General features: G+C 41.7%; 3 protein-coding genes across 3 annotated transcripts; 1 reads left to right on the plus strand and 2 right to left on the minus strand.

Annotated features, from left to right (window-relative positions):
* LOC8055881 (titin homolog) lies at positions 3,771–10,575 on the plus strand. Its single transcript, XM_021452559.1, has 9 exons — positions 3,771–4,077; positions 4,293–7,077; positions 7,201–7,415; positions 7,526–7,684; positions 7,782–7,964; positions 8,048–8,242; positions 8,749–8,847; positions 9,208–9,831; positions 9,956–10,575. The coding sequence occupies exons 2-9, from the start codon at positions 4,323–4,325 to the stop codon at positions 10,295–10,297; spliced, it is 4,572 nt and encodes a 1,523-aa protein (XP_021308234.1). The 5' UTR covers positions 3,771–4,077; positions 4,293–4,322; the 3' UTR covers positions 10,298–10,575.
* Positions 12,796–13,647, minus strand: LOC8055882 (diacylglycerol kinase theta). The gene has a single exon (XM_002462545.2). The coding sequence runs from the start codon at positions 13,645–13,647 to the stop codon at positions 12,796–12,798; it is 852 nt and encodes a 283-aa protein (XP_002462590.2).
* LOC8054743 (two-component response regulator ORR12) lies at positions 16,652–17,743 on the minus strand. The gene is made up of 5 exons (XM_002462546.2): positions 17,585–17,743; positions 17,454–17,500; positions 17,267–17,344; positions 17,055–17,125; positions 16,652–16,974 (listed from the first exon to the last, which is right to left on the minus strand). Exons 1-5 carry the CDS (start codon positions 17,676–17,678, stop codon positions 16,893–16,895), a joined length of 372 nt encoding a protein of 123 aa, XP_002462591.1. The 5' UTR covers positions 17,679–17,743; the 3' UTR covers positions 16,652–16,892.

Consider the following 22,845-nt stretch of genomic DNA (forward strand, 5'->3'; position numbering starts at 1 on the left):
GTTTTCAAAATTCACCGTCACATCGAATTTTGTGGCACATGCATGAAACATTAAATATAGACGAAAACAAAAACTAATTACACAGTTTAGCTGTAAATCACGAGATGAATCTTTTGATCTTAGTTAGTCTATGATTGGATAATATTTGTCACAAACAAACGAAAGTACTACAGTAGTGAAAACTTTTTACTTTTCGGAACTAAACAAGGCGCAATGGAAGCAATAGTTCCACATCCCCCAGCCCCGGGGCTTTCCTTCCTTGAGATCTCGCTTTCCTTTCCTTCACAGCAGGCGTCCAGGCGCCAGCGCAGTCGTTCAGATTAAAACTAGCTGCTTGTCGCGGTGAAAGAGGCGCGATTGGTGCACCGGGAGGGAATATGCCTTGCGCGCAGCGATCTCGATGCGACGCGGACGTCCACGTCGCTGTCAGGCAGAGAATTAACGCCAGGACGATGGGATTATTAAACAACAGTATCCGTTCGACCACTCCCCTCTCCAACGGACGCGCGCGCCCTGGCCTTTGCTCAGCACAGCAGCGGCAGGTCCTCGGATCGCGGCGCGAACGCGAGGCGGTGACGGTGACGGACTGACGGTGATGCGGTCGGGTGGTCCGTGGTCCCCTCTCGCTCGCCCGCCACGCCTCCGAGCCGAGGTGTCGCGTGCGTGCCGTGCGTGAGCGCGAGTGGCGGTGGCTGGCGGACGAGCGAGCCTCTTCTTGGCTCTTGCCCCGGTCCCGACCCCGCGCGGCAGCGTGCGCGCCGTCGCTTTCGCGGGGCGGGGTGGTTTGTTTGGTTGGAGTTGGACGGCCTGCTGCCCGCGCGGCGCGCCCTCTCGTGCTCGGTCAGGCCCGGTCGCGGACTCGGCGGGGGCTTTGCTCGTTTGACCGCGCGCGATGTGGGGGGTGGGGGGGGGGGGGGGGGGGGGGGGGGGGGGGGTGCTCAGTTCTCGGTTGGGTTGGTTCTTGGTTTCGGCCATCGCCATCGCGCTCGCGCGCGGACGTGCGTTTCTGCTGGAAACCAGCCGGAAAACGGTGGAAATTTTGGAACAAGTCATGGTGCGGCGCTGACAAGTGTCGTGTAGGGTAGGCTAGCTGTTGTTCTCCGATTTCCATCACCGGCAATTTTCTCTGTCACAGTAGGTGGAGTTACTTCCAGGGCGAATAGTCAGGCCAGACCTGGCTGTTCGCATTTTTTCTCTGTGGAATACTACTTCTCCACCAGCGTCGACGCATCAATGAACGTTTGTTACCTTTGTGTTGTTGTTACGGTACGGTGAAAACTCAGCCAAAAGGTTGTTGGTTGTTACGGTACGGTGATACAAGATCTGAACGTGCGTGCGTGTGAACTAACGGTCTTTGGTAGATGCCATGGATCGATCGAGTCGTTGTCACCTGCCAAACCACCCGCGCGACGAGCGTTCATACGTAACAAAGTGTCCCTATCATGTACGGTGCCCGCAAATTGCGATGGAAGGACGCATCCAATTCATGTAGCCGCCCGTATGTTGTGCACAATTTTTTTCTAGGGTGGCAGGGTTTTTTTTTCCCCCCTCCAAACACCGCTAGATTTTTAATGACACGTTTCAAGATTTTATTATGAGTCACAAGTATCATTATCTACTTACCTCTTATATATGTTCAGTCCGTGTGAATCGTGAGGATCACCTTATGTTTGCCTGGTTTAAAATTTTACTTTCTCCGTCTGAAAATATAAAATGTGTTGTTTTTGCTAGATGCATCATTTTTATTATGTATCTAGACATAGTGTGTATCTAAGTGCATAGCAAGAACTATGTATCCGAAAGAGCCAAAACGCCTTATAATTTATAAGAGAGAGAGAGAGAGAGTAAAGTAGACAAGCAAATGTGCTCATGTGTGTTATAATGAAACCTAATACATATTAATCAAATTTTGTATCATCCCTGGACACGAGCTGTTAGTATGAGCATGTCTCGTCATAATTCTGTGTCATACATATACGAGATACGGAGGGTCCATCCAATACGTCTTGGATTGACACTTCATATTGATCACCACTAGAGACACGAGTTGTTTTAATTCGTATGAGCATGGATCATGAGTTCAGTGACATAAGAGACGTGGAGGGTGTAGGTACAATTTAGAAAGTAAAAAAAAATAGGACGGAAGAAATTCTCCATTATTTGATAGTTAGAAGGTGGTAGATCAAATATAGAATAAATTTTGGTTAATCTTGGATAGATAGATAGATAGATAGATAGATAGATAGATAGATAGATAGATAGATAGATAGATAGATAGATAGATAGATAGATAGATAGATAGATAGATAGATAGATAGATAGATAGATATATAGATAGATAGAAAGAAAGAAAAATAAACACATAGCCATAACCAGTATGATTGTCAACTTTCTCTTTGCAAATTTAAATTTGAGCTAACTCTCAAACTCAAAGCATAAGACTTGCCCCCATATAACGACTAAGTCATTTTTCAACACAGTTGCCTCAATAGAGAGTGGAAACACGAACCTCAAATATCTATTTATGGAGAAGAGTCTACGTCATGCATGATGTAACTTGGTTACCACTTTTTTATAAACTTTTTTAATGCATGTTGTAACATTTTTTTATTGTTATATATATATATATATATATATTGCCGAATAGGTAAGATTACATGCTTAAAGCTAGTGGTGTTTTAGGTTGAATGTTGTGGTTAATCTTTAAAAAACTAGTAGTGCTCAAGTGTCTAGCTACACTTCGGATAGCTACAAAATCACTCTATATTATAGTTAGGTTGAGGCCTTGGGCGCCCTTCTTTGATTCATATATGTAACCAAAATCTACAAAAATATGTTGCATTTGTGAAAGACACATGAGCAATAGCACGCTTCAAATCCAAAATTTAAACGAAATGTTTACTATACAAGCAATTTCTACGTGCCTTGGTGTTTGATGCTTTGAATTTATCCCGCGCTATCCTGCATGGCGCGAGTTAATATCTCTAGTCATAATTGTATTTATCGGATTCGATAACGACAAATTTGAAGACAATGATCAACCGTTGACTTCATTGTTTAATTAATATTTTAATTTTATAAAACTATGTACCTTGGATCGTAATCGGACGGCTGTGAGGCGGCGAGTTGAAGCGACGCGCTATGTAAACCTATATCTTACACACAACCTAGATAAAGAAAAAGATAATACCATGAAAACCTTAATAATAGTAAGCTATATATGGGCTAAAGGAAGACAAATGCATTCCAACAGAAGAAAAGCATGTGCAAAAACAGTCATAGGCCAGCTATTTTCTCCAAATAAGACTACTCTCCACGCTTAAAATAGAAGCACAAGAATGACAAAACGCTGTCATCTTTCTTCTCTCATTACGATGTGTCGACAAACTAAGCATATCATCATCTTAATGGGGGCGACAAAGTGAAAAGAAAAGCGCAAAAGGCCATGAGCTTCTAGAACCGCTTGACCTGAGCACGGTCACGCACCAAAGGAATTTTGTCTCATTTTTTTGTACTGTCCCAACTTCCCAAGGCCTGCGCTGCGTATAGCCTCCAAAAAATCTCACGACGACGACGTCACACGCAGCAGGAGACGCCGGCCGCCGTCTCGAGCCTGTCGGTGGTGTGGCTCGTGCTGACCACTGTTTTCGGCCGCGCGGGCCCGGCCGGACCCAGAGCTCCGTCTCCGTGTCCGTGGTCGCTACGATCCGGACGCAACGATGTGAGAGCCTAGTAGCAGTGACAGTAGGAGTAGCCCGCCGCTAGCCGCCCGCGTCTTGTGATGCGGAATTCGACGGCAAAAGCTTATCGTAGGCCGTATAAATCCAGATCCCAACTGCGTGTGTTAAGCCCAAATCGCGTCCTCAAAAACCTCTCGTCCCGAAAGCGCACACAACAACTCCTCAGAAGGCACGCGCGACGGCCAGGTACAGACAGATCCATCTCTCGCCTCGCATCCCCACCTCCCTCGCCGATCGAGGCCCGCCGCCGCGCCCAGATCGCTTCTTCGCCTCGGCGCGGAGGTGGCCGAGGGGGGAGGAGGAGCCTCCCGGATCCGCCTCGCCGTCTCCGTCGGCTGTAAGTGCTTCTCACACCTGACCTCTCGATCTCTCTCTTCCTGCGAGCTTTGGGTTTTGTGTGTCTCTCGATCTCGTTCTGCGAGCTTTGGGTTTTGTGTCGTGGGAGCCTTGGAAGTGGTCAATCCACGGTGATCTCTGATCTGCGATCTGTGTTGTGAGGGTGTATGGGTCTGGTGTCTAACGTAATACGTGTTTTTGCTCTCTGGTGTGCAGGATCGGGGCGCGATCCGCGGGGGAGCAGCAATGACGGCGGAGGGGACGCCGTGCAACGGCGCCGGCGAGGCGCCGAAGGTGGAATTCGCGCCGGAGAAGGTGGTGGTGGCCGCGGCGCCGGAGGAGAAGACGGCGGCCGGTGAGCGCGAGGGCGAGGAGGACGTCGGCGGGCCGTTCGTGATCGTCAACGGCGGCGACTCCGACGGGCACTCCGACCGTGGCTCAGATCTGGGCAAGGCGCCCGACGAGGACTCGCCGTCCGAGGAGGACGGCGTGCCCGTCTCCAATGCAGCTCCGGACGCGGCCGTGGGCGGAGATCACGGGGCCGCCGAAGGGGAAGTGGGTGCGGCACTCGGTGCTTCGTCGGTGGAGGGGGGTGATCGTGCTTCCGACGGGTCCGAGGGTGGCGCGGATGAGGGCAAAGGTGAGCCAAGTTCCGATTCTGTTGCTGAAGTGGCGCAGCAGGAGGCTGCTGGTGAAGAGAACGGTGGGGCAGCTGCTCTGGCGTCCGGTGGGTGCGAACCTGCCATCACCAGTGATTACTCTGACGCACCTGCTGTGGATTCTGAGGTTGAAGGCAAGGAGGGCATAGTGGATGCAAGTGCTGTTGCTGATGTCGCTGAAGCAGTAGTGCATCAGGAAGCTAGCACAGAGCAGGATGGAGATGCCGCTGTGATGTCCTTTGGCCATGATGATGCCCTATCATCTCCCAAGTCTTCTTCTGCTGCCATGGAGTCCGAGGTTATTAGAGAGGATAGCAAAGAAGAGAGTACCGCTGATGTTGTGGCACCACAGGAGCAGGGTGCAGTTGGGGCAAATGCTTTGGAGAATGAGCATCTTTGTGCTGATATGAGGGCTGATTCAGTTGTAGCTGCTACTGAGCCTGACAGTCAAGAGGATGCTGCTGTGGAGTCCTGCAGGCAAGATGCTGCTGCTGTGGAGTCTTGCAGGCAAGATGATGCCCTAATTTGTACTGAGTCTGGTTCTGCTGACATTGAGTCTGAGGTTTATGGGGAGGATAGCAAACAAGAACAGAGCAATGCTGGTGTCGTGGAGGTCTTGGAGCAGGGTGTTGGTAGGGCAGATGCACTGATAGCAAATGGGCATCTTTGTGCCGACACCCAAGCTGATTCTTCTGAAGCTACTACAGAGCCTGAGAACCATTCTAATGAGAGCAAATTGACTGAAGTTGCAGAATCAGTGGAGGAGGATGCTGCCAATGCCACAGATGCATCATCACAAACCAATGGCAATATTTATGTTGCCTTGAGTGCTGATTCTGGTATAGTTGCTTCTGAGTCTAAGGCTGATTCCTTTGAGAAAGATGGGCAAGAAACCGATCAGCAAGAAGAGGGAGCTCCAAAAACTGAAGCTGAAGTATTGGAGGGAGTGTTAAAAACAACTGAAAGGAACTGTGCAGGTACTGTTGAGGAACTCATAGGAGAGGAAGTTGACGCAGTTGGGCATGCCAGTGTAGAAGATACAGCTGATGCTTCTGGGGAGCAAGAAGCCAATCCCATGCAGGTAGAAGGTGAAGCCACATGTGGTATTCTCGAATTTGAAGAAGTGGATATGGATAAGGACAGTGAGGAGGGTTTTTGTGATGACTCCACAGTTGGTAAGGAAAAAATAGATGAAGCTGTCCCCAGTGTTAATGTTGGTGAGTCGGAGGAAGTAACTGAGAATACAAGCCAAGATACCATGCAGGGTGGATTGGCCAAGGATGGAGTTTATATAGGCACAATTCATATTAAGCCAGGATCAGATCCTTATGTTGAATCAAGCCTTGAACATAAAGTCAAGGCAGAAGTTGATTTAGTTGATGAAATCACAGCAGAGTCAGATTTGAAAGCTGTAAATATGGTTGAAGTAAGAACAGCTCATGAAGTTGATGAAGTAGAGGTAAAAGAAGTTGCTTTTGCTGATGAGGCTAACCTAGCTCCTTTACACCTTCAGCAGGACTGTGAATCTGTTATGGAAACTATAGAGCATGAGAAGGTGGAAGCACCAGGTGGCTGTCAAGCTCATGAAATTGAGAATTCTTCAGAAGTAGAACCGAAAAAAGAGTTTGAGATGGAGGTTGATGATGACGTTCCATTGCAAGAAGCTGCAGCTTCTGCGGTCTCTGTTTTCCACAGTGAGCCAAGGTCCATTGATTTGGTTGAGAATGATTGTTGTAACCATTCTAGCCCAACTACTGTATTGGAATCTTGTGACCATGCGCTAACTGAGGAGAGCAGATCACAAGAAATTTCTATGACCACTGTTGAGCAACCTATATGCGGTGCTTCTTTGGAACATGGAACAATGGTGGTTGATGAAGCTGAAACAAACTCTGCAACAGGAAATGGATCTAAAGAAAAATCTAGCGACGTTGCTGTTGATCAAGTTGAACCTATCAACCTGAATGTAGATGAACTTGTTGCGGTTAATGATGATCAGCCCAGTTTTGTTCCAAATTGTGAATCTGCTAGCTTGGATAAACCCGGATGTTTTTCCAAAAAGGACGATTCAAGTGAGATTGTTGAAGATAGCAAATCACTAGAAAATCAGTCAGAAATTTGCAATGCAGAGTGTTCCTCCAGAATTGCAAATGAAGGTCCCTCTCTAATTAATATGTCTGATGAGTGTTCCTCCAGAATTGCAAATGATTGTTCCCCTAATGAGGCTTCTCATCTAACTGAGGAGCCTTGCCTCTCAGACAAGTCATGCAACACCATCAATTATGAAAATGGAAATGAGCCTGCTAAATCTTCTGATGTGGTTGAAACCAAATGTGTGGAAGGTATGTGGTCATTATTTTCTGGGTGTCCATTTTATTTTCTTAAATTTAAATGTATTATTCTCCTTAAATGCTAATTATAACCCACATGGGAGTTAAATGGTCACTTTCATAATCCTTGAGCAGCACTAGTGACAGAACAGAAGGACAATGGACACCATGCTTCTGGTGAGTGGCATGGAGATCATGCGCAAGTCATCGGACCACAGAGAGTCTACATAATTAAAGTTCCAAAGTTTGCCGGTGATGATCTCTGGAATAAGATCCAGGCTGCGCAGGCTCACTTAGACCAATTGACCCAGGAAAGAGATGCGATTAACCGTCGTAGGCAAAAGCAAAAGGTAATAATAACCTTCTAAATGTTTTTTTTTCAAACAAACCTCCAAATGACCATCTTTCTTTTTCTTCATACCATGCTTCAATTTTTTTTTTTTTGGAAAAAATATTGCAGGCTGTATGTGATCAATACAGGGAGAAGCTTGAGGCAGCACGTCAAGAAGAGCGGGAAGCTAGGATTGCCCATGGAGATAAGAAGAATGATTTAAATAGTGTACGTTCGGTATTAGGGAAATTGCACCAAGCAAATTCAGTTGAAGAACTTGATGAGCTGGTATGAATTCTGCAATGTTGTACCTACTTTGCTCCCTTCACCTTCATTACACTGTTCTTTAAATCTTCTCATTTTCTTCTTTTCCTTGATGTCTTAGATTGCAAAGAAAGAGAGGACTATGCAACATGAGACCATTTCTTCTTTGAAAGAAGAAAAGCTTTTAATTAAAGAGATTAATGAATTAAAAGCCCAACGGAAGCAGCTGTCTGCCACTATGGGCTCAAAGGCTGAAATCAATGAGGCATTTGACCAAAAAGATCACATTCATGAGCGGCATAAGGTATTGAAAGCAGAAAATTCTGATTGTGCTCTTGATGCCATTCCATCCTCTATATATCGACTGATTTTCTTTACCATGTCTAGGTGTTAAAGAAGGATTCTGATGTTTTATTTACCAACCTGAAAGCCCTAGAGGAAAACACAAGAAAGATTCAAAAATCTTTCGAAGATGAAAGAACAGCTCTAAGAAAATTAACAGAGGAACACCGAGCAGCTAATGAAATACGCCAAAAGGCCTACAGTGAGTGGACTGAGCTTAGAAATGAGCCCAGCAAGAAGGTACAGATCTTTACTTGTTGCAGTTCTTGTCCATTTGGTTCAGGGAGTGGTTTATTGAATATTCAGTCTGTTTCATTTTGCACCATTCGCAAATTTTAAAAATATCACGTGGTTAAATATCCAGAAATACAAAGTATTGGATATAATGGTGTATTGGATACATGATTAGTTCAAGAAGATTCCTGGTTACATGGAATGAAAGATTAGGAATAACATTACACTTCAAGTTTCATCAAGTCATCACTATCAGTGATGTGGTCCTCATCAATGCCACCTGTTATGTGCCTGTGCTCATGTTATCAGAATTTAATATTACCAATGATGGGCATTTTCTATGTGATATGCTGCTCCTGCTTCCTGGAGGGAGGGGTGTTTTCATTTGCCAGTCTCATCACTTACACACAGTCAAATTTCTTGTAGGGAAGCATGTGATCTGTAGTGTTTAAACTTTGCTTATTAGTTTTCTAAAAGCTGAACAAGTTTCTTTGCTATGTTTTGGATTGCAGAATGAATACTTTTTCGAGTACAGGGATGCCCGGAATGCAGCAGAAACTTTCAGAGCTAATGGAGATGCAAATGGACTTAAAACACACTGTAATAGTCAGGTAAATTGCACAGCCTGTCTTCAAATATGGCTGCAATTACTATATCAGCGTTTGGTTTGGTTTTTGTTGATTAAGCTGGTTTGACCCATATGTTTTTTGCTAATTATTAAGGAATGGTACAAGTTCATACCATTAATGTTTCCAAGTGCCTCTGCACATTATATGTATTCCCGTACTACAGCTAAGCATTGTATTTGTAGTATTACCCTTCTAATAACTGCCAGCATTGTGGAGACTCCTACATTTTTTTTCATTTGATTGTTATTAAAGTTCAACCCTCCTGTGCACTGGTTCTAAAATACAACGTTGTCTTGTCTCAACATTTTGTGATGTGCCAATATATTTTTTTCCCTCTTTTAGATTGAGAGAATTATGGAAATGTGGAACACAAACGAGGACTTCCGCAAGCAGTATGTTGAATCAAACAAGGTTAGCACACTAAGGAGATTAGGGACCCATGATGGACGAAGACTTGGCCCTGATGAGGATCCTCCAGTCATTCCAAGCAGAAGACCAAGCAACATTTATCCATTGTCTGCCTCAAGCCCAGAAGTGCCCACTTTAGCTTCAATGCCAGCACCTGTATTGGCTGCTCCAGCTGCAGTCCCTGCCAAAGAGGACTCCTTTCCTGCTTTGGCAGCCCCCCAGACCAGTAAGCGCGCCAAATCAAAAGCATCTGGTAGCTCTGCCCAGATTGAGAACAATTCTGTTATAGTATCAGAGGCAGAAGATTTGAAACAAACTTTAAAAGAAAAGGCTCGTCTAGTGGAGGAACAATTGGAGTTAGCTAGGAAAGCAGAGGAGTTGGCACGGAAGGAGGAGGAGGAATTAAGGAAAGAGAGGGATGCAGCTGAAAAGGAGCGGCTTAGGCTGGAGCAGAAGGCTAAGGCTAAGGAGGCTGAGGAGAGGAAGAGGCGGAAAGCAGAGAAGGACAAGGAAAGAGCCGAGTTCAAAGCACGTAAGGAAGCTGAGGAGAGGGAGAAGGTATGATATGTTCCACTTGTCCTCTGCTTTGATATTTGAGTTATGTTATTACTTAATCATATGATAGACCATTCATGCAACAAGTTTCCAATCCTAACTCCGACCCTTGTTCAAACATCTGCAGAAGAAAGCAAAGAAAGACAAAAAGAAAGGCACAACCCCAGCAGAGTCGAGCGCCATTGCTGACAGCAATGCTGCGGCTTTGGCTACAGCGGATACTGACAGCAATGCATCAGACAACCCAAGGGAAGCTGATGTTTCTCAACCAGCGGCTCCCAAGAGGCTGTCTAGGCCAGCAGCGGCAATCAAGCAACTGAACAGGTTGCAGCCGATGCCAGCGCCCCTGCGCAACAGGGGCAGGAGGAAGCTGCGGCAGTACATCCTGATTGCAGCGGCTGTGCTATCGGTGCTGGCGTTGTTCGTGGCAGGCAACTATATTCCCAGGCTCAAGTCGGTTCACTCCTAAGTTTATCGGTAGGAAAGGGGTGCGGTGAACCTGGTTCTTCTACCTAGAGGATTCCTTCGTCTTATTTCGACTGTTCCGGTTGATTTGTATTTATTTTCCCCTTATATAGGTTGTGATGATGAGAGTTGAGGGTGCATTGTGTTAAAGTTGTTTACCGGATGGTGGTGAAATATTCGTTAGAACATGGTAATAATGACTATAGATTCTTTTTTGTATATAGGCCCTCTGGTGGTCTCCTTAGCGTATATGATTTTTAATCCTATGGCGTTTTGGCTGTCTCTGGTGTGAGTGTGAATGGTGTCGTCGACAAGAGGCAAGTTGCATGTACATCTTCTGTGCGATGTGGACATCCATACTCCGTAGTTGTCGGAGAACGAGCAGTAAAGACGAGTAGCATATTGGACCATGATCAGCTCGTTGGCATGTTGGACCATGGTCGGCTTGGAAGATTCCGTGCACATGTGCCGGTTATTCTAGCTACGGCCTTGTTTTTGACCCTGAAAACCAAAAAGTTTTCAAGATTCTCCGTCACATCGAATCTTGTGGCACATGTATGAAACATTAAATATAGACGAAAACAAAAATTAATTACACTTTTTAGCTGTAAATCATAAGACGAATCTTTTAATCCTAGTTAGTCTATGATTGGATAATATTTGTCACAAACAAACGAAAGTGCTACAGTATCGAAATCTTTTCGCTTTTCATAACTAAACAAGGCCTACATTTGGATCGATATGGTCTTCGGAAGTTTAATAGTCTCAACAGTAGGCAAAGTCACAGCTTCTACAAATCATCACTCCTCGCAAGTTCAGTGCATCCTAGCCTTCGTGCTACAATGCTACTCGCAGGGCGACGAGGTCTTAGACAAGTTGCCGAGGTTCGCCACTTGACTGCCTGAAATTGAAGTCTGAATCGTATGGTGATTGTATATGAACTGCCTAATCGACCCAACAGGGTCGCATATATAAGAATGAAATGCGTGGACTAGGCAAACGTCTTTTTTTCAGTAGCTTCACGTACAACTGCATCCTACTATACGTCCCGGTTGCCGACTGCCTGATGATCTAGCATGTGAACTTCTCGCTGCTGATCCGTGTGATGGGCAGTCGCTCGTCGAACACTGCCCCGTGCTGGTTTCTACAGAACCAGCGACTGCTCGTTCTGCCTGGTGCCTGCGTAGGATGGCCTCTTTACCCCCAGCAATAGTTTTTTTCCCCCACGATCGTGCGTCCGTGCGACACAGAAAGCCTATGAGAAGTCAAGGAATATCTAAACTGGCTTGGCCAACCTGTGCAGGTGTGGCGCAGGCGCAATGCCGGTCCTGAGATTTCAGAGGCCTAGAGCGAACTTAAAATCAGGGTCCTCACTTTCCACGACGAAAAATAATACTCTCTTTGTTCTAAATTATATAGTGTTTTGATTTTTTTCCTATATTTATAGTTTTTTTTGCTATACTTTGATATAGTGTATGTCCAAATACATAGCAAAAGCAATATATCTAAGATATCTAACAACTAACATGTACACTGCGCAGGTGTAGCACAACAGGCTCAATACTTTGCTAGTAGTACCTTTTTGTTTTGTTGTTTTCCTCTTTTCTTATGTTCGTTTCGCAGAAAAAATGTTTTAAGATGGTCTGATGATGCTTTTGTTCTTGTGTTTTTTTTATTTCTCTCATCTAATAAAAATTGCGCAAAGCTCTTGCCATCGTTTCAAAAAAAAGTACATTAGTATATGTAAAATATTATCAATACATTTACAACTAATCAAACGAGAGGTTCATATCAAATATTTTTGTACAGCTTACCTCAAAAGTTTCTTCTAACATTCCTAGAAGCTAAGTCAATAAACATGGTGTGAATATGAATGTAACCGAGCAATTTCTTCTCATTGTGTAAAGCTGTCAAGCTACTTCTCCACTAATATGTCTCTTGCACTGTTATCAAAATTAACCCAATGCATTGAATCGTCAATATGCATAACGAAAAATGATTGTTCATCAGAACTAGCTGATCATTATACAACTAACAGATAAAATAAAATCTGCATAACGGGACAGATTATTAAAAAGCCAATTAACATGTACATCCTAGGGATGCATAGATTGTAACAAAAGCTACCCATAATTTGGTTGAAATAGGGCATAGAACTTGTTTAATCGGTTAGGGCTAGTTATTAACAGAGACTAAAATTAGTCTAAATTAACTATGATTGGTCAGCTAGTTAACTAATGGTTGAAGTCTTGGCTAAAAAATTAGCCCACCTGTTAGGCTTTTAGATGAGCTAGAACTAGAAATTAAGGTTGACGTCATTTTTGTAGAGATTCGAGAAGCAGGCATAGTCCTTTGAAACATGCGAGTTGCTAGACCAAATAATACTATGTATAATATACAGTATGATTACTGTAATTACGTTCACTTTGCACGAGACGAGCGATACAGAGCAGATCGATGACACAACACAACACAAACTTAGTAAAATTTGCTGATCCGAAACTAGCTTCTCCTGCTTCTCCCAATGCTCTCGACGAAGGCCTCCCCGATGCCCTCCCCGATCCCTTCGATGAGTCCGCCGATGACCCCGAACAGCGCGTTGACGGTGACCCTGGCGGCGGTGGCCAGCGCGTTCTTCTTCTCCGGCGGCACGACGCCGTGCACGTAGAGCCCGTTCACCATGTCCTTGGCGCACCTGGCGTGGAGGTAGTATCCACACGGCAGGCACTGGTACACGTGCTGCCCCGACCGCTTCGTCCGCCTGCACACCTGGCACACGAAGCTCGTCTCCGGCTCCCCGCCGCCGTCGTCCTGTGCCAGCAGCAGCGGGTGCTCGTGCACGGCGGGGAGCTCCAGCCGCCGCGCCATGGACGCGCAGCACGGGTGCATGTCGAAGCTGCACGACGCGCACCGGAACGAGAACCCCCGCACGGACTTGCCGCAGAGGTCGCACTTGCGGCGGAGGAACCCGCCGCCGCCGCCGCCGCCGCCCGGCGATGGCTTCACGAAGAAGAGCAGGTGCGGGTGCTTGCGGTGGAACGGGTGGTCGTGCAGCGCCGGCGGCGCCAGCGCGCAGAACTCGTGCAGCTGGAAGCCGCAGGCCTGGCACATGAACCGCTTCCCGGCGCCGTACTCCTTGCACCCCATGCACATGAACAGGTACGGGAAGTCGAACCGGGCCAGCCGGTGCTCCGGGTGGCTGAAATGCACCATCGTCTCGCCGCCGTCAGCCTCCGGTCCGCAGTCGCCGACGTGCTGATCTCTCGTCGTCTCCAGAACATCGTCTTCGGACGACGACGGCAGCCGGTGGCCGCTGAGCTTCCTTGAGTTCATGGACACGCACCTGCTGTTCATGCTGTTGCTTCAGCTCTGCCTCTACCTGGCTTGGTGGCTACACGCTCTTTCGTTCTTTGATCTCTACCATTGCCAAGGCCAGAGTTTTGGGGAGTTATATACGGCAAATATAAGGAAGAAATCTTGATCAGGAAGATCTCGATCGCCGCCTGGTTTTAACGTTGCACAGAACACAGGCATTGCTGGTCCTGATCTGCAGCACTGTACGCTGCAGCAGCCTTTTTTACACCGTGTGGTAAAGCTAAGTTTTGATGCTTGTGTCACGAACAAGTCTGGACTCCTCTGTGAAAGTTACAGCATCAAGAAATCTTCATCCCCTTTACAGCTTCCAATTCTGACAGATTTAGAGCCCATGGCAACCTAAGAAAATTGCCACATTAAGAAACATACCAATTTCATGATGTGAAATGGTCTATGTCTAATTTCTCATAGTCATAGCCTTATCCTGATTACTCGTATGGAGTTTGAACCATTACAGTTAAAGGTCGCTTTGAAATTAAAAAGAAAACGTTCAGTTTCAAACGGGTCTTAGTGAAGTTTAATCAAGCACGAAGGTAAAATCTATTGGGAGCCGGGAGATTCTCATTTATAGCCAGCCCTTATGAAAGTAAAATGCCATTTTTTTATTAGAGCTATTTTCCTTTTACCTTTGCAATAGTGCTCATGTTAGGTTCTAGGATGATAGGTGATTAGGAAACTTTACTCTAAAAGATAAATATCCATTTTTATACATTATTGCAAGAAATAAACATAGACAGTGGCTAAGACGTTTAGAGGTTTAGTATTACATCTCTTAATATTTCTTTTTCACAGAGCGCCAGTGGAGTATAAAGTGCAAACAATGGATCGAGTTAGCCAGAAAAGTACCATTTCTGTAATTCGATGACCAATTTCTACCAAATGGAGCCTTATGATCCAAGTAGTGCTTTTTGTAAGCTCCTCAAATCTTGCTGGGGTCGAAATATAATAATGTATTGATTAGTCAAAACTCTTGCGAGACTAGAATAAAATTTTCTTCTAGAAAGGATCTCTACTTCAAAAGATGTTTTTTCCCTATGCATTATTACAACGGCTAGGTGCACCAAACATAAAAACAGTTCTTTTTAGAACAAGATTGTTAACAAAAAGTTGGTTCACGTGGCATTCATCAAATCTAGTTACTAAACCTTCAGCCATGACAAGCTAAGATTTTCACAATTTTTTAGGACCTATTCGTTTACCCCCACAGCTTATACTAGAATCTGACTTATCTCAGCTAGAATCCAGATTATATAAGCTCTAGTGGTTAGCAAACATCTAAACTTGTAGGCCTGCTTATATAATCCTATAAAATGTTCTAGACAAGCCTGTTTTAAATTTTCTTCTTCGGCACCTATAAGAGCAAGTGTAGTAGCAGGCCATAAACTAGCTAAGTGCTGATTGCTGAGGTAGAGGAGAGAGAAGAGGAGAGAGGATAGAAGTGAGTTGTAAGCTTATAGCCGACTCAAGCATAAGAACCAAAAAAGTTTGTGAGAGAGACAAGTGGGCCATGTATTAATAGTGATGAGCTAACTACTACATGAGTAGGCTACGAGAAAGCTACAAAGAAACCTTATAACCTGCGGTCGACTGTACTATTAGCCTTGCTCTAAGCTGACGGTAAGCAAACTATTCCTAGCCCCTAGGTAACCTAAAAGCCTACACGGACTGCAGCTGAATTTCAAAATATAAGCGCAATGGATAGTAGCGTGTGTTTCGAGTCCTCGAGTCCAATGTGTCACGCTATTTTCAACCACTGCAAAGCAAGACTATATTCAGTACTATAAAAGGATAACTATTGGGCTTTTTTCATTCGAATTCACCTGCAAAATCCCTAAAGGGACTGCTCATCAATTTATTTATTCCTCCATAGTTAAATATCTCACCCATGGTTAAGATGGTGTTGCAAGTCTATTGTATTCTACAAAACAAAACTAAATGAATTTATCAATGCTATAAAAATTTTAAAAAGCTGAGTACAACATACTTTTTTTGGAAAAAAAGGTACCCATTCCAATTCTAAAGGAGTGCAAGACTAAAGCATATCATAAACCAGAAGTGCTAGAAGTGGTACAATAGATAGTCATAATGGACTAGGTCATTTGAATTTCACATTAAAACTATATTTATATTTTCATTATCCATCATTTATGAAGACTCATATAACATTGATATTCTAAACATCAAGCTTGAAATATTGTTTACCATAATGGTATAACACATGTTCATATTCGTATTATCATAGCATTATTTTTTCTCCTTGCAACGCATGGGCATTTACCTATCTCTTCATATATATGGGTAGATAAACATTATGTAAAAACTTTAGTTCTCCACAAGATGTATAACTTATTAACAGATCTATTATTCTCTCATGTTTAATCGACCAAAGCTTACACAACATACACTGATAGGTTAAAATATTACAATGCTACCTGCAATCGGTATTTGTGGGATGGCAAAAGAGGTTATGTGTGAGGCCTCACATCGTAGATTCGGCTAAAATACGAATGATACGTTTGTGAGAAATTCTATGCCGATGCATGATAAAAACAAGTGTATGGACTTTCTTTCTAATAATTCACGGTGCCTCCAAATACACTATGGCGTGAATAGTTATTGTACTCATTAGTTGTGAAGCTCGTGGAGATACTTATAAGCAGAGTTATAAGAACTAGTGGAACGCTTCTTTCCTATAACTAAAACCAGAGCATCTCCTCACTTTCTATGGACACACATTTAAAATACTCCCTCTATCCTAGTATATAAGGCATAACCACTTTTTGCTCATGTCCCATAATATAAGGCATGCTCTCTCACAAATATAAATGCAGTACTACTAGTGCTGCGAGAGAAAATTAAATATGTTCTTGGTCTTTGAATCAGAAGTGGTTACGCCTTATATACCGGGAGGAAGGGAGTATTGATAAAAAACGATCATATACTTTGCCGAAATTTAATCAATGTCTCATGAAAACTCATGATATGATCCATCATCATATTAAGCTTATAAGATATCATACATCATATGGATCTAAGATACAAACAACTTTTGGAAAAAAACACAAATTATCTAATTGAAGTTGAAGCAAAATACATAGATTTGATGATGATGAAGAAATAAAAGAAGACCATGCAAGGACTTCTTGGAATAATTTCTAGATAATTGAAAATAGAACCCTATAGTGAGTTCTTTTGTTCCTTTTTTCTTTGCCCTCATCTTCTTATCAAATGTAGCTCAAAATACGGGGCACATCAACTGCTTTGATAGGCTTTATGATATACTCCTTGGCCCCTGCATCCAAGCACCTGCATATGGCATAAATTAAGTATATAGATGATACTGATGTATATAATGCAATTGCTTGATAGATTTAAGCTTCACTCACTTTTGCATCCTTTCAGGGATGTTGTCACTGGACATGATCACCACAGGGATATGCTTTAGCTTTGGTGATTCCTGAGTGGGTGTAACAAATTTAGTTAATAATTAATTTTCTATATATTTCAGGACACAAACATAAAACATTCAACACAATATATATCATAAAACTATGTGACCATGGATATTATAAGTTTTTTATTTAAGAAAAGAGTCTACCTTCACCTCCAGCAGAAGATCATACCCCGTCATACCAGGCATACAATAATCAGTTAGAATTAGATTTACATCATTCTCCTGTATACAAATGTTATGTCGAAAACATGTCAAAACACAGTATGAAACCAAATAAACTAAATTATGTGCATTTCTATTAATATTAGTTATATATAAACTATTGATATACCACATCTAGAAATTCCAAGGCTTGCTTTGGGCCCTCCACAATTGTCACTACAAAATAATATTATTATTAAAAAGGGGAAATTTAAAATTGAAAAACTTGAGTGAAAGCATAGAAAACTTAAGACATTATACCTTGAATGTTACAATTCTTTAAGACTCGAGATGCCACAAGGCGATCAACAAAGGTGTCATCAACTATGAGTACATGTGGAGCAACAGTGTCCATGATACTCTTATGTAACTTCTTATTCCTCCCTCTGAGGAAGACCTTGCAAACCTTTGATACTCGATTGTTTGTATTGCGATGTTGTTGATGGAGTGAAGCCAAAGTGGACCTCCTTATATAGAAGTTTGTGGATGTACTAATGGTATATGTAATATAGTATCAAATACTTGCTGGCTACTATCTATAGCCTTAACTCCTTAAGATAGAAATGATAAGTTGCAGCTGTGTCGATGGTATCTTTAATATAAACGACAAGTTTGTAATTAAACATATGATATCCTTAAGATATGGAATAAGCAAGTAGGTATATTGATACTATCTTTAAACATAGAGAAAACAATAAACAATAGTAGGATTTAGCTATCATATCTTTTAACATTAGTGAGTATATCCTTCGGATATAGAACGTATCTGTAATATATATATATATATATATATATATATATAGACACACACACACACACACACATATTAATCATATAAATCATTTAGGATACGTTTTTTGGTTGCTTAGTAAGCCTTTCTTCAGACTTGAGCTAACAAGCATTTTCCTTGCTTCTACAGGCAAGCAAATTTGGCTCGCCAGCGGAAGCAAGGTAAGCTTGCTCAGGCCAAAAAGGTAGTTGTGCTCGCTTGGGAACCAAATTGGCCCTTAATTCCTAGAGCACCAATGGTAAGCAGATCATAGGAATAGCATTTGGAGGGTTTTAACACTCTCATAATGCTACATCTTGTTAACAACTTGGCTGCAAACATTCCAATTGTGCTAACTTATTGGTAAGTATAATACTAGATGTATGTTTCCTATTTATAAACAGGGTCACATGATTGAATATACATGTGCACAAATTAGAAACTAACAACTATCACCACTCTAGAAGTGAACTTCACTCCTGGCCCATCCAAAATAGGTTGGCCACATTAAGAAACATTATTGGAAGACATTTAGAGGTTTAGTATTACCTCCTTTAATATTTCTTTTTCATATAGCGCTACTGGCATATAAACTGTGAATCATGGAATGAGTTAGCCAGAAAAGTACCATTTTGTGTAATTCAATGACCAACTTGATTCTATCAAATGTAGCGTTATGTTCCAAGAGGTGTTTATGGTACAATCTATGTATAAGCTTTTAGCTAACCAAATTGTAATGCTTTAAATAGATTGATCTGTAAGCTAAAGTTACCTCTAAAATGGAAGATTTTTGTTTGGTTCTTAATCAATAGTTAACTTGACAAAAGAGAATATCTTAAAGAGACATTTAAAAATGTGATGAAAATTGTTGTTTTTTAACAATTAAAAAACCATCCAATATTTGATGTTTGGTTATCATAATACAATATTATTTTGAGAATAGTTTAATTCGCATTTAGTCTATGACCACCAAATTTTGTGAAATACATTCTCAATGTATGGATAAAATAACTAGACCCTACTTTGCAATCTCAAATCCATGTGGGAGCAAGTGTATGATTGTCTAGAAATATATTTTTTTCATAAATTGTTGCACTCTTATTTACTTTTTATTTTCAGGACTAGTCACTGGACCATTCATGGTCCATTCTACACAAAGAGGCATAAAGAACTAGAGTGAAATGAGCATGCCAAATGTTGAAAACTGCGTCAATGGAGATTTCCTCCAAGAATAAGTGGTTGGACATAGTGCTTAGTTTGTTAGTTTCTAGTTTTACTTGCTTTTTGTGAGCTCTTCAAATTTTATCAGGGGTTAAAATGTAATAATGTATTGGCTTAGTAAAAACTCTTGCAAGACTAGAATAAAAAATTCTTTTCCTAGAAGGGTCTCTACATCAAAAGATGTTTTTTCTATGCATTATTACAATAGCTAGGTGCACCAGCAGTAACATAAAAAATAATTCTTTTTAGAACAAGATCGTTAAAAAAGTTGGTTTATGTGGCATTCATTAAATCTAGTTACCAAACCTTCATCCATGACAAGTGAAGATTTTCGCAGTTTTTTGGGACCTGATCATTTACACCCACAACTTACACGACAATGTGACTTATCTCAGCTATAATCTAGATTATATAAGCGGCTCTAGTGGTTAGTGTTGGGTGAAAGATCTTGAACTTCCCAACCAGTCACACAAATATTCAAAATCAAACTTGAGTCGTAAGACAAAGCTTTATTACTTAATCCGTATTGTACATGTCAGTGGGGTATTTATAGGGCCCCCAACTTCGCCTAATGTACAAAATGACTAATTTGCCACTTATGTAAATAACTACAACATACTACTCTGGTAAGGGTGAAGTCATCATTCTTCACATCCAATCTTCATTTCCTCACCCTCGAGCTTCAAGCCTTCTAGCAACTTGCAATCCTGACTAAGCTCATTTGCATGGTCAATTATCAAGCGAAGCCAAACTTCGTCTTCGCTCTTCTAGGCCTGTTGTCTGAAAGCGAAGACGATTTCATCGTAAGCGAAGCTGAACCATGATCTTGGTAAAGTCAACTTTTGTCTTCGCTATAATCTTTCTCCTGTAAAAAAACTCTGAAACAAATTTTAGAATAGATTTTCTGAGAATCTTCGACTACAAAGTTTGGAACTATTTTTCATGACTAAGTTTAATTCCCAACAGTTAGCAAATATCTAAAGTTGTAGGTCTACTTATATAATCCTATAAATGGCCCTGGACAAGCTTGTTTTATTTTTTCTTCTTCGGCACCTATAAGCTGATGGTAAACAAACAAGGCTTAGGTGACCTACAAACCTATGGACTGTAATTGAATTTCAAAATATTAGTGCAATGGACAATAACACGCATTTTGGCTCCTCAAGTGCAATGTATGAGGGCAGTGATAACGTAGAAACTGTGATAGTTTCTATAGATATTAATTGCACTACCATATAGGCAATTTGCTGATGTGGAAAGTGATTTAATGAGAAGAGAGAAAAATTAAGAAATCAAGCTTTAACTAAAAAAACTGAGTCTTCACGGTTATCGATGGATAAGAAACTATTCTACCTGTGTTGGGAGAGCAAATATGGTTTTTATTATCACTACTTATGCCTCATGCTATAGAAAATCTTGCACCAATAAGAATAGTTTTTTTGGTACGATGTCCTATGCTATAAAAACTACTAATAATGTCTTACATTTTGAGTGCCCTCATGCCATTTTCAACCGCTGCAATGCTGCTCCAGTACTTAAAAAAGGAAGAAGTCCACTTTACGTCCCTCAACTTTCCCAAAAGTCTGATTTTCATCCCTGAACTTCAAAACCGGGTAAAATACATCCCTCAATTTTTGAAATCATGCATATTACGTCCCTGACATGGCTATGAGCGGTTTTGAAGGCAGTTTTGTCTTTTTTATTTTTATTTATTTTGGCTGAATATTTGTAAAATTATAGTAAATCACATAAAATTCATAAAATAGTAAATCTGATTTTGTTGGACTCCAGATAAGTAGATCTACATAGTGAACATATAATATAGTATGCTTTAGTACAAAATTTTTATTGTAGCTTTAGATCTCTGTTTTTCTATAATTAATTAGAATAATTCATAGCTATAGTTTGTGTGGTCTAATTGTGGTGATTTTTTTATGTTAGACTAATTATTATATGTTTAAATTATGGTAAAAATTTCTTACTCATTAGATCATGTATAACTTAGTTATAGATTTATTATAATTTAACAAGCATAAACCTAAATAAATCTATAACTAAGTAATACGTGATTCAATGAGTATAAAATTTTTACTATAACTCAAACATAGAATAATTAGCTCACCATATAAATTTCATCACAATTGGACCATAGAAAATGTAGCTATAATTAGTCTAATTAATTACAGAAAAACATAGATCTAACGATGCATCAAAAAAATTTGTACTAGAACATACTATATTATATATTCAATGTGTAGATCTACTGATCTAAAGTCCAACAAAATTGAGTTTTTTATTTTATAATTTTTATGTGATTTATTGTGATTTTTCAAAAAATTCAGCCAAAATAAATAAAAAGAAAAAGGTAAAACCGCTTTCAAAACCAGGTCAAGGATGTAATGTGCACAGTTTAAAAGTTGAGGGATGTATTTTGTCCGGTTTTAAAGTTCAGGGACGAAAATTAGACTTTCGCGAAAGTTGAGGGACGTAAAGTAGACTTTTTCCCTTAAAAAAAGGGACAAACTGTTGTATTGGGCTTGCATTCAGATGAGAAATCACTAAAGAAATGCCTAACGGCCTGCTCGCCAAGCCCAGCCTTTTCCACGTTTCAGCCACTCCGTGCAGCTCTTCCGCTCAGGCTGCAGAGAAGTGCCGAGCAACCGATGCGGCATTGCGGCGAGCCGGCGACTCTTGGCCCCCGTTGGGAATGCGAAGCTGCCAACGCAGTAGCAGCTAGCTTACCAAAATACCACTAAACGAGGTGAAAAGGTTTTCAAAGGGATTTTCTTCGGGTGAGAAGACGAGATATTTTTTTTTGAGTGTCACCTGAAGGCCTTTGTGTCGACTCTACCCCTGGGCCCTGGCCTCAAAACAGACTAGAATTACCATGGGGACCTGATGGTCAATTGTCTTACTTATTATCCAAAAGAAAAAGGGCTCCCTGATATTATTGGGAAGAGACAAAACTTGAATATTGATTTGGTTGAGATGTACCAAGCCCATACAATCCTAGGGTCCTAGCGCTGACAATAGGACCCAGGAGGTCTTGTGAAAAAAAAGGGACCTAGGAGCAACCAGGAACACTAATAAGGCCTTCTAAGCCCAGCCGAACAAACCCATGAGCTCTGCACGAACCCATGAGCTCATTGATCCGACAGATGAAAATTGTGAAAGTTTGGCCTTGTTTAGATGTCTTCAAAATTTTTTAAAATTACAAGATTTTTTATCATATCGAATCTTTGAACATAAGTATAAAATATTAAATATAGATAAAAAATAACTAATTAAATTAGAAGACGAATGTTTTGAGCTTAGTTGATTGGACACTAATTGATAAATTCAAGCGAAAGTGCTAGCTAAATTCTAAAATTTTTTGATCTAAAAACAAGGCCTCATTGACCCGACAGATGAAAATTGTGGAAGTTCCACCCTCTGTGCAACCACCACAAATTTCCGTGCTCGTCAGCGCGTGGCAGAGAGGGTGGCTAACGGTCTGGCTGGTCCGTCTTGTCCTCATCATCCTCGTACTCAT

Source organism: Sorghum bicolor, chromosome 2 (assembly GCF_000003195.3).
Source record: "Sorghum bicolor cultivar BTx623 chromosome 2, Sorghum_bicolor_NCBIv3, whole genome shotgun sequence".
Taxonomy (NCBI): Eukaryota; Viridiplantae; Streptophyta; class Magnoliopsida; order Poales; family Poaceae; genus Sorghum; species Sorghum bicolor.

What these genes read in the sequence shown, in the direction of transcription:
- LOC8055882 (XM_002462545.2), bottom strand. Translation starts at nt 13,647, where the DNA reads ATGAACAGCAGGTGCGTGTCCATGAACTCAAGGAAGCTCAGCGGCCAC.
- LOC8055881 (XM_021452559.1), top strand. Translation starts at nt 4,323, where the DNA reads ATGACGGCGGAGGGGACGCCGTGCAACGGCGCCGGCGAGGCGCCGAAG. An exon ending in ACATTCATGAGCGGCATAAG is followed by an intron (nt 7,965 to 8,047) that starts GTATTGAAAGCA and finishes TACCATGTCTAG; the next exon opens with GTGTTAAAGAAGGATTCTGA. An exon ending in GAAATGAGCCCAGCAAGAAG is followed by an intron (nt 8,243 to 8,748) that starts GTACAGATCTTT and finishes TTTGGATTGCAG; the next exon opens with AATGAATACTTTTTCGAGTA.
- LOC8054743 (XM_002462546.2), bottom strand. Translation starts at nt 17,678, where the DNA reads ATGGACACTGTTGCTCCACATGTACTCATAGTTGATGACACCTTTGTT. An exon ending in AAAGAATTGTAACATTCAAG is followed by an intron (nt 17,501 to 17,584) that starts GTATAATGTCTT and finishes ATTATTTTGTAG; the next exon opens with TGACAATTGTGGAGGGCCCA. An exon ending in CCTTGGAATTTCTAGATGTG is followed by an intron (nt 17,345 to 17,453) that starts GTATATCAATAG and finishes ATTTGTATACAG; the next exon opens with GAGAATGATGTAAATCTAAT.